This window comes from Cyclopterus lumpus, chromosome 4 (assembly GCF_009769545.1).
Source record: "Cyclopterus lumpus isolate fCycLum1 chromosome 4, fCycLum1.pri, whole genome shotgun sequence".
Classification (NCBI taxonomy): domain Eukaryota; kingdom Metazoa; phylum Chordata; class Actinopteri; order Perciformes; family Cyclopteridae; genus Cyclopterus; species Cyclopterus lumpus.
In genome coordinates, this window is record NC_046969.1 from 25,344,057 (window position 1) to 25,355,814 (window position 11,758).

At 46.5% G+C, this 11,758-nt stretch overlaps 1 protein-coding gene and 1 long non-coding RNA gene across 2 annotated transcripts in view; both read right to left on the minus strand.

Moving 5' to 3' along the window:
• Positions 1–8,585: 8,585 nt before the first annotated feature.
• On the minus strand, positions 8,586–10,201 carry LOC117729675. Its single transcript, XR_004609382.1, has 3 exons — positions 9,982–10,201; positions 9,764–9,892; positions 8,586–9,689 (listed from the first exon to the last, which is right to left on the minus strand). It is a non-coding gene; the product is annotated as an uncharacterized LOC117729675 (long non-coding RNA).
• Positions 10,202–11,289: 1,088 nt separating this feature from the next.
• oma1 (OMA1 zinc metallopeptidase) overlaps positions 11,290–11,758 on the minus strand; it is a 5,870-nt gene continuing 5,401 nt past the window's right edge. Inside the window, exon 8 of the mRNA XM_034530961.1 lies at positions 11,290–11,630. Within this exon, the coding sequence (XP_034386852.1) occupies positions 11,322–11,630 (309 nt within the window). The 3' untranslated portion in view covers positions 11,290–11,321. The remainder of the gene's footprint in view (positions 11,631–11,758) is intronic.

Consider the following 11,758-nt stretch of genomic DNA (forward strand, 5'->3'; position numbering starts at 1 on the left):
ATGTCCATCTGTCTGGAGTGGAGAAGAGGAGAGAGCGTCAAGGAAAAGTTGAGCCAACTCCGAAGCCAGACATTTATAATTGAGGAGGGCAGGAGGGGAGAGAATGGCTGCTGCAATATTCATATGTCATATTGACTCGACTGCCAGCCGCTCGCCCAGTGCACACAAGTCCTCATGAAGTCTCACAGATGACTGCCTCCTCCTCCAGCTCCCCTTTTCCTTACATCTGTACATTTATACCCCCTTTCTTCATATGCCGCCTCCTGTTTCCGCCACGTCCACCCCCCCCCCCCCCCCCCCCCTTCCCCTCCCCCCTCCCTCCTTTTCTCTTTCCCTCTGCCACTTCTTTTCATCCCCTTCTCATCCGCTGCCATCTCTCAGAAGAGAATGACAAGCCCGCGGGCCAAATTCAATTATAGACCAAATTAAAAGGATGCTTCACAACTCTCTCCACAGACAAAAAAGGAACACACGCATGCACCAGACGTGCCGAAGGGTTACACACACACACACACACACACACACACACGCACACACACACACACATATATTCACACTCAGCGATCGACTAGCTCAGTTTCAGGTGGCGTCCTCGAGTTCGCCGTTACATCACCGACAGTAGAGCTGCCTCTCTCCGCCTCTCTCTCTCTCTCTCTCTCTCTCCGGGTGGGCCCCCAGATGCAGCCCTTTTAATTAGCCACGCTAATGCTAACGGTAGCATAGCATGTGAAGGAGCCAGCCAGCCCCCACAAATATGGAAGGGGGGTATCTGATGAATGAGACAGCGAAGCGGGGGAGAAACCATCGTTAGTACACCGGCCGTAAAAAAATAATAATATCAAAACCCTCCAGGAAGAGAACCGGAGTGCTTCTGGGGGTCAACCAATTATGGAGCGCTGCGGGCGACGCCGGCTGCCTTTCAACGTGATTAGATCTGAACCCACCGGAGAGCATCCGGTCCACTTGTTCTCTTGAACAGAGAGCTGAGATTAAACAGCTCAAAATGAAATGAAGAAATACCTTATTTTCTCTGTTGTGGATTCAACGTCTGCTGCACCTAGTGGGAGAACCAGAGGGGGAGCTGGACAACGGGGGAGCATGGGGGGGTTTGATGAGAGGAGCCCCCCTCCCCCTCCCCCTCCCCCCCAATGCATCTTCCAAAAACAGCTTCAGGCTGAAAGGGAGAACTGAGAGCGCGGGGATGTAAAATAATACTTCTGCTGTGAGAACTACGGCAACTGTTTTTTGGCAATTTGCATTCTTTTTCTTTTTTTTACTCAAAGTTCTTTTAATAATTGTCGTGACCTATCGGCAAATAAAAATCCACTCAGAACCCCGTAATAACATTTGTAAAAAAAAAATTGAAATGAGACCTCCGCGCATGCATTCCTGAAAACACGACTTTTTAAATAATGCACGACTTTTTTAGTTTTTTTTTAATGAAACACGGGAATTGTGAAATAAATAAACAGTAAAGATTCATATGGATGCATGTAAACACGCTGTTCATCATGTGTAAGAAATACGACAAGTTATGAGATTAAATGTTTACAGCTCCATGATGGCCTTGGTGTTAATAAAGGTGTGTGTGTGTGTGTGTGTGTGTGTGTGTGTGTGTGTGTGTGTGTGTGAAGTACACACCTCTGCTCTCCCTGAGGACAAAGTAATAATAATTCTCCACCGAGCTGAACAGATATCGCCTAAGGGTTAAACAATACATGGGAACAACAAACAATTCACACACACACACACACACACACACACACACATACCAACTTGAAAGAGCCATAAACCAGCAGCCGCCCACATCGTCCTCACTGAACCAGGCCTGTAACATTACTCTGCACCAACACCCAGTTAATCACACGCACACAATATCAATTTGTGGAGCACGAGCACAGCGTAGTAATAAATATGTAAACAACCACACCGCTTGGGCTTGCATGTGTGTGTGTGTGTGTGTGTGTGTGTGTGTGTGTGTGTGTGTGTGTGTGTGTGTGTGTGTGAGACGACACACACAACAACACACAAGTTCACACCGGGCACGGAGAGAGAAAACTCACTGAATGACCTATCTGTGACAGGAACTGTGTACGGATGGATCAACAAATACAACTGGATCAATTGGAGAGCAGTGCATCCACCAACACCTACACACACACACACACACACACACACACACACACACACACACTGCATGACTGGGACGGGAGAGCGGGTCTCTGTCATTGTCCTGCAAGCGGATATCGGAGCTGATGTTGCCGACTTATCCACACACTTCATAATCCATTGTGTTTGTGTGTTTGTGTGTTCGTTTGTGCGTGTGTGTGTGTGTGTGTGTGTGTGTGTGTGTGTGTGTGTGTGTGTGTAGCCGACCAGGCCTGGTGTTGTTGATAAGAGCTGAGGGCTTAGTCCTCAGTCACAGGGACACACTCAGAGCATTAATGAGCCCACAGCACAGAGGAGAACCTCTGCCAAAAAGGTCTTTATCAGCCACTAGGAGCCTGTGTGTGTGTGTGTGTGTGTGTGTGTGTGTGTGTGTGTGTGTGTGTGTGTGTGTGTGTGTGTGTGTGTGTGTGTGTGAGTGACGTTTTTCTTTCCCCACATTCCACTGTATTTTCATAAAAAGTATTCATGATCAAACACTCACACACTCACACAAACACACAAACACACACACACACACACCTGAAGATTGTGTCTGTGACATCACATCCAACACAACTTGTATGTATAGATTGTTTTTTTAAGAAATTCAGCTTTTGAAAAATGTTTTAGTTCCCTCTCCGAGCCACGATTGTGTCATTTTGTGTGTGTGTTTGTGTGTGTGTGAGAGTGTGTGTGTGTGAGTGTTTGTGTGTGTGTGTGAGTGTGTGTGTGTGAGTGTGTGTGTGTGTGAGTGTGTGTGTGTGTGTGTGTGAGTGTGTGTGTGTGTGAGTGTGTGTGTGTGAGTGTGTGTTTGATCGAATGACGGACTCGTCCCATTGGTCGAGCGGTGACGTCTGTACATCTGTCTTACGGGTGTTGCGCAACAACGACAGTTCTCATAAAACACACCCACACACACGCACACACACACACACCGAGGACACGAACAAGCTTCAAACTTCAAAGTGCGCACGCACAAAGCCGGCAGAGAGAACACGACACTCACCTGCGTGTGCAAAAAAACACACAGCTGTCAACTCCCAAACATTTTGACGAATGGTTCTTCTTCCTCTCTCACTCTGAGTTGTCATGTTTCAGTAACCAGGAGGCATCGCTTTCATCTGCACCCCCCCCCCACACACACACACACACACACACACACACACAAATAAAGAGGGAGGAGGATGAGGCGTGAGCGCCTGCATTTTGGGTATCATTTCTTCTTTTGAATCAACAAATCTGAACAAGCAGCGTCAGATGAAAGAGGACCGGGAGGAGTGAGAGATGGAGAGTGAGGTTTGAAGTGTTCCAGGTTTAGGACTGAGCATCCAGAATGTAAGTGAGGCTGGTTTGAGATTACAGCAGAGGGGGGGTTGTGGGTTGTGGGTTGGGGAAGGGGGGGGGGGGGGGGGGGGGGGGGGGGGGGGGGGGGGGGGGGGGGGGTGGGGGGGGGGGGGGGGGGGCACTCATCAGCTGCTTGTCGGGGGGAAACCGCTGAGTGGTGTGTACCGTTTTGACTGTGGTGGGTGTTTAACAGTATAAATATATGAGGAGGAGGAGGAGGAGGAGGGAGGAGGAGGAGGAGGAGGAGGAGGAGGAGGAGGAGGAGGAGGAAGAGGAAGAGGAAGAGGCATTATACTGGGGGAGGTGTCGGGTCACAGAGGTCAGCGTAACATTAAATCGGAGGTTTCCAGCTCCGTGAACTTTTGGGGACGGGTGACAAATTTCAGCTCGTCATTCACACAAAATATGTCGCACAAAAAAATTTATTTTATCTTCCATTAGATGATAAAAAAAAATATTTATATATAGATATTTATATAAATATCTATATCTATATAAATATATATATGTATATATATATAAATTTATATATATGCATATATATAAATAAATATATATATATTTATATATATACTGTATCTATACATAAAAGATATTTATATATAAATATATAAATATATTTTATATATATATATACTGAATATATAAATATATTTATATTTATATATATATATATATTTATATAAATATATTTATATATAAATATAATTATATTTTATAAATTATATTTATATATATATATACTGTTATATAAATATATTTTATTTATATATATATATATTTATATAATATATTTTTATATATATATATATATATATATATATATATATATATATATATATAAGTGTTTACAGAAACAACAGAACAGTCCAGAACAGTCCAGAACAGTCCAGAGGTTCCTGCCTGTCTGGCCTCATTAAACCACCAAGATCAGAGAACAGAGCACACACACACACACACACACACGTCGGGTTCCTTAAACAGCATGTGTCTGCTTCTCAGGCCCTGGAGTAATAGCAGTCATTACCGAACACGAGCACAACACACACACACACACACACACACACACACACACACACACACATGTTGTCCGGCAGGTTATTACAGCGGCAGCGTAGCTTATTACCCGGCTTCAGCACCACTCAATTATTCAGCCCGAGTCCACAGGGATAGGAGAGGTGTGTGTGTGTGTGTGTGTGTGTGTGTGTGTGTGTGTGCAGCTCAGTGTGCTACTTACAACCCGCCTAAGTAGGCCAAAGAGACAGAAACTAAAGTGTGACACACAGACGCACAACCAGCATCACCATGAAGACCGTGGAAACTGGGAACTCCGAGCACGGATAACAATTCAAAGTGTGCATTGTGTGTGCGTGTGAGTGTGTGTGCGTGTGTGTGTGTGTGTGTGTGTGTGTGTGTGCGTGTTGAATCACTTTTGGGTGAATGGGTGCAGTCACAGGGGGCCTCGCATTACGGCTGGTGGGGACAATTAACACGCTAAATCTCCACGCGGCCTAATTCTGACTTTTCAGTGTGGCCGTCATCAGTTTCATATAGATTCAAAAAAATATATAAATATATATATTTATATATTCTTATTTAAAATGTCCTCATCGTTTCCGTATTCGCCCCTTGAAAACCATTTCCTTTGGTAAACACTCCTGTAGATCCTTCTTATTAGAAATAAAACGAGCACATCCCCAGTCATATATATATATATATATATATATATATATATAGCTTGGCTAGATTGCCGACACACCACAGAGGACGAGACAACCTTGCACGATCCCCCAGTAGTTTATTAAATGCTTCTACAATCTTGTGGAGAAATACAGGAGGAGGAGGAGGAGGAGGAAGAGGGGGAGGAGGAGGAAGAGGAGGAAGAGGAAGAGGAGGAGGGAGCAGATCTTATTTTAGAGGGAGATTAAGCGGATCCGTGTAGAAATAGAAGCGCCGAGATCTGGGGACTTATTAAAGACCCTTATTAAAAGTTAAGGAAGGCTCTAAGAACCTTACAATGGGAGAGAGGGGTGGTGGGGAAAAGGATGGAGTTTAAGCTCTTTCTCGCCTTCCTGTTGTCATCCACACACACACACACACACACACACACACACACACACACACACATCCTCCTCTCTCTACAACAAGGTCAGCTAAATAAAGTTCGAGGTTTCAGCTTAATTTCTGAAGACTTCCCACATGCACCTGCATGTATTCACAGGTATCGAAGTGATAAATATAGATTTCCAGAGCGTGCAGCTCGCTCACCGGCCAGGGAAAACCAGGCAGAAAAAAAAAAAGACGATGTAGTACCTTGTCTGGCCAGTAGAGGTGCGTCGCGTTCAACGTCGCAAATGCACCGGAAACAGGTGTAAACGTTGAAAATGTTGAAAGGTGGTTGCTTCTTCTTTTTACATCTGTTACTTATTAATTTTGTCTTACCAACTGGAAAGAATAACAGACAATTCTTATGAATTTTCTTTGTTTTACGATGTCAGTGGGGTCCGGTGGCTCTGAGGAGCAAATGTAACCTTTATTTTCATATTTTCACCTCTAACTCTGCAAATTAAAGCGTACTAATTGTTTGTTTTGCACGTTAATGAATTGACATAATTGAGTTTATTTACTATGCAGTTACTATGCAGCGGTCCAACCCGGGTGTCATATTTCCATCAATACTCGTGACTCCTGCAGAGTATTTGTGGTCCGGGCAATGAATGCCGACCGCGACCTTTCCCACTAAACACACACAAAAGCCAGGTGTTAGTGCGGTGGTGTTGTTGTTGTTGTTGTTGTTGTTGTTGTTGTTTCTTTTGTCCAGCTGGAAAGTGGCTCTGGAGAGCTGAACCACCTGCTTATTGATCCGTTAGAAGATGAGGCTTTGCTCCAGCTACACAGCTGACGCCAGAGGGGGTGTTTTCACAGAACTGCCTCCCTGGAACGGGGATAGAAAACCCACGACACACGTGTGTGGTGTGTGTGTGGTGGTGTTTGGGGTGTGTGTGTGTGTGGGGGGGTTGTGGGGGTGTGTGTGTGTGTGTGTGTGTGTGTGTGTGTGGGGGATGACTTAAGAATAAAAGTACATCGTGTATACATTTTCCCTCATCGTCTTGCTTCCTCTCTCCCTCCGTCTTTTAAGACGACCTATCTTCGGCGCTTTGTCCTTCAAAACCCGAGCAGGCATTAAGCATAATGGAAACCATGACAACGAGACAGCGAACAGACAGCACAGCTGAAGCTGAGCGAGGATGGAGGAATGGATGGATGGGTGGAGGGAGGGATGGAGGGATGGGTGGAGGGAGGGATGGAGGGATGGGTGGAGGGAGGGATGGATGGATGGAAGGAGGGATGGAGGAATGGAGGGATGGAGAAGGTTTTTCGGTGCCCAGACTTGTTTCTTTGGTGAATCCTCCCCTCGCAGCAGGTGGCATTTAGTTTACACTCCGATGTTACGCTGGTTTTCCCCAAGGGCGGTAAGCTGGAATCATATTGTCAAATATTATTTATTTATTTTAAAAAACGTCACAGAAACAAACGTACGAGGATTAATGTGAAATTATTGTAATTTATTCCGGCGGCCTAATCCCTCATAATATCCCTGGTAAGTAGCTGTAAGCACACACACACACACACACAGACAAACACACACACACACAGACACACACAGACAAACACACACACACAGACAAACACACACACACACAGACACACACACACCTCTCTTCCCCGAGTACCAAGTTTTCAATATGGGAAAAAAACACTCAGTTGTAAAAGTAAAAGTCCTGCATTCAAAATACCACTCAAGTAAAAGGACAAAAGTATTAACGTACAAATATGAAAAGTACTTTTAATGCAAAATGGTTCATATATATGTGTCACTTTAATGTTGTATCTGGTAGCTCAAAATACTTAGTTTACATTATTGGCTATAATAATAATGTAGAACGATTGTTATTTGAACTCAACAGCCAAACAAATGAATATATATTCATATAAATATAAGTATATGCTGTGTATAAAGAGTCATTCTGGTCTATTTCAACTCTTCTGCAGCTCATGCATGAATGAAATCGGATTCCTTTAAAAGGACACGTTGTCGTGTGCGTTCCAGTTCAGTAGTTATTTTAGTGACAACGTGACACCTTTACTTCCAACACCTGTCCTAAAGTAAACCGTACTGTTCATTTTCACCCCCAACATTTTAAAGAGCTCCTCCACCATCTTCATTTGCTCAGCCTGAGCTGCGACTTGATGCATGCGCTCCAACATAGAAAACTACCGGTGTCAAAGCAGCTGAGGAAGACTGATTCAAACCATTTCATCTCATCTCATTTCCATCCTCTGGTCCCCCCCCCCTTCCCTCTTTCCCTTCATTAGATATCGCCCTCCTCGCGGAAAGACGGAGAAGAACGCTGGTTATTCAAATTCAAATCAACACTGACAGAGGAGCAGATGTAAAGAGAGAGAGACAGAAAGAGAGAGAGAGAAAGAGAGAGAAGAGACAGAAAGAGAGAGAGAGAAGAGAGAGAGCTTGTACCCGACGTTGTTAGTATTAATGTTATTCCACTGCGAGGGTCGGGATCGATGCAGTCAGATGAGGGACTGTGTTAACATCCTAATCTCTAATAGCATCAGAGCAGCCAGACTATAAAAACCTCTACTAGCTCAACCATGCACACACACACACACACACACACACACACACACACGCACACACACACGGATCGAGAAGATAAGAGAGACACGAGGAAGCCATTAGAGGAAGACCTGCATTGTGTGTTGAAAGAGAACACCCCGATGACCTCGATGACCCCTCACGTCAGGCAGGTTCCTTCACTGCGGTTCCTTCACTGCGGTTCCTTCACTGCGGTTCCTTCACACACACACAAAACGCGGCCGATCCGAGAAAAACACCGGATTTATAAAATAATTCGACTGCCAGAAAGTCGAGATCGATATTTTTTGTTGTTAATTTTTCGAGCCCTTCCGAAGTTTAACACTGGCGTGTGGGGATTCAGTGGCGCCCCTGGTGGTTGAAGTTGCAGATTGCAATCAGCCGAATACCCCCCCCCCCCCCTCTCGTTTCCCAAAGGTATAGAGTAAAAATGTGAAAGGCTCTCTCTAGAGCCAGTGTTTGGTTTGTCCCTTCTGGGCTACCGTAGACTCCGTGAAGAAGGGCTCGGTTTCAGGTGATTAAAGAAACCACACAGTCAAAGGAGAGGTCACATGTTACGATTGGACTAATGGTTCCAAGGGATTGGAAACACAACAACGTACATGTCAGATTGTGTCAGGTTCCCGTCGACCTCTGACCTCTGACCTCTGAGAAAAGCTTTTTTGCTGATGAAATTTGGGACACAGGCAACGTCTTTGTCTATCCACCGGTCCCCCGTTTGCTTCAAAACATTCCAAAATCTAAATCGTACTCATTAGTAGGCCTCCGGAGTCCACCCCGTCTCACGGCGCAGACACGAGCCGGCGAGACTGCCGCGCGTGAGCACGTGAGCACGTGTGCACGTGTGCACGTGTGTGCGACGGCGTCTTTAATTACCCAGGTAACACAGCCAGATGCTCCATCACTCTGGCAATGGCAGTGATTAAAAGCAGTAAAATATTCATTTCAATCAGACACCCACATGCCACATGTATAATTAATGCCCAGCGGAAGGACACAGCAACTTTTTTTACCAGACACACACACACACACACACACACACACAGCTGCTGCTGCTGTAAATATGTGCGTGTGTGTGTGTGTGTGTCGGGAGTGGATCCGGGAAAAAAGGAGCTGTGTATGAGCCGCTTCGAGCGACGCTCCACAGGGAGGTCAGAGGGCAGCCAGACTGCATTCTGGGACATCATTCAGCCACCTACACAGCAGACGTGTTGGGTCGCTCTCTCACCGCCGCGACTCTCTCTGGGAGTGTTTTTCAGCATCTTGAGTGTTTTCCCCGTCTTATCGGGCGTTGGGCTCTCCGCTGTGGGTGTGCTCTACCTCTTCCTCTTTCTTTTTTCTCCCTCCTCTTCTTCCCGGCGCCGCTCCGCTTTGGCGATCTCTCTCGAAATACCTGCGAGCGGTTTGTCAGAGGTCTCGGAGACGGTCTGATGCCTCTCGTGGGCGGCAGAATACACAAACACAGAACAATACGAGACCCCCGAGGGGGGATTTCGCAGACATGCAGACGCCCGCCGTCTACCTGCGTAGGACAGGAGGACGTGTCATTTAAATGATAATAAACACCCCAAAAAAAGATGTTCTCTTTTCACAAACCTGAAATTAATCGGTTCTCCTGTCAATCCCCTCCACGGTTCCACTTTGCATTTCCGTTCCTTTCAATCCCTCCCGACTGCCGTCTCTTTGTCTTCCTTGATTAAGCCCTCTGTCCCGGTATTGTTTAGACTGCAGCAGTAGGCTACAATTACTCAACGTGTGTGTGTGTGGTGTGTGTGTGTGTGTGTGTGTGTGTGTATCACGCTCATTACAATTACCTCCGGGTGCGAGCGTGTCATCTGTCGCCTGCTCGTGTTCCAACTGCTCTCCGAGCATCCAGATGTGTGTGTAGGGAGGGGGAGGAGTCTATCAGGAAGGAGCGAGAGCTGTGGATGGAGAACTCCTGGGGAGAAAGGTCAAAAGGTCAAATCTCCGGACGTTGCTCCGACGGCCTTTTATCACAACGCAGGCAGAGACACGAGGAGCAGACCGGCAGGAGTTACGGTGGTTTTCGTGCAGTTGCGACGGCGCTCGGTTTAAAGCCCCCCCCCCCCCCCCCCCCCCCCCCGACTGAAAGTCTGTCTGATCGGCTGAGCGGAGGCCAAGCGAGGGGCGTGTCCCACGGGGGGGGGCCGGCATGAATAAGTAAATGGCGCCGCCACGCAGCCACATCGCCTCTCATCTTTCAGCCACTCCCCTAATCCTTTGGCGTGTGAATCGGAGGGTTATCTTCTTCTTCTTGACTGCAACACTTTGATCCACTTTGAAAACAAGCCAAAATATATAAATATATATATATTTTTTTTAAAGAAGCTATATTTTCTTCTGAGGTTTTAAATTACTTATTTATTTTTTGCTTGTCACTTGCAAACGGAGCACGTTTCTGCCGAGTTATTGATATGCAAACAAAAATCCCATATTTCAACCTTGTCTTTTTTCATTGCACGTTTGTGTGCAACCCCCAATCAGTGACCACTTCCTGTGACGTTGACCAGACTCTAACATGGACACACCTCGTCCTGCAGGTAAAGCACACCGACTGATGCTTTGTGAGCAGAAACACTGAAGCTCAAAAAACGCACGACACAAATGAAACATTGCATCCGTTTGAAAAAACTGTTTTTTATTTTATTTCAGTTTAACCAAATGTGCCCCCCCCCCACACACACACACACACACACACAATAACCGCCTGTTTCACTGTGCGACTGCTCCCGCAGGCTGTTGTTGTAAATAAGGATGTTTTTTCCCTCAGTCAACTTGCCTTGTTAAAAATGATTTGACAAAAACCTCATTGAAGATCTCTCACAGCTTGACGGTGGATATCGACTTTCCTGAGCAGAAGGCTGGTTTTTAACCTGCAAACAACACGCCGTTCATTTACAGGGCGGAGCGTGTACAACGTGCTGTGTGTGTGTGTGTGTGTGTGTGTGTGTGTGTGTGTGTGTGTGTGTGGTCATGATTAGAATCTAGCTGCCCGACGTGCACTCGCAAAGTGCCGTGTTCCGATGGATAATGCACTTATTAATCCGGCAACGTATGGAAGCTTTACCGACATTCCTTCAGCAATAGTTCGATGAATATAGTTGGTTTTTTTGTGTTTTTTATTTAAACCCTGTCAGCTGGGCTGGGATGTTTCCACCTCAGCTGACTCCAAGGCTCCCAACGAGACCGGTTCTTTCATGGCTCGATCCACATTGGAGGGTGAAGGGAGGGCGGTCCGGGCGAGCAGAGCCGCGGGCAGTGAGGCCGGGCCCCGGGGCAGGTGGGGCTGGCGCGCCCCTTCCAGACCTCCTCCTCCTCCTCCTCCTCCTCCTCCTCGGTGCTTGGAGGTCTCCAGCAACGCGGCCACGCTCTTGGAGAAGACGGCGCGCGGGTCGGTGGCCGGTAGAGCCGGGCAGGCGCAGCTGTCCCTCAGCTCCAGAGCCTGGACGGAGACGAGAGCGAAGAGCAGAGCACACTCGGGTAAGTAAGTACACATTTAACAGCACAAAAGGTTTCTAATCCCTCCTTAATCATGACCCCCTAAAAAAAAAAGAAGGTAGAAACCTTCTT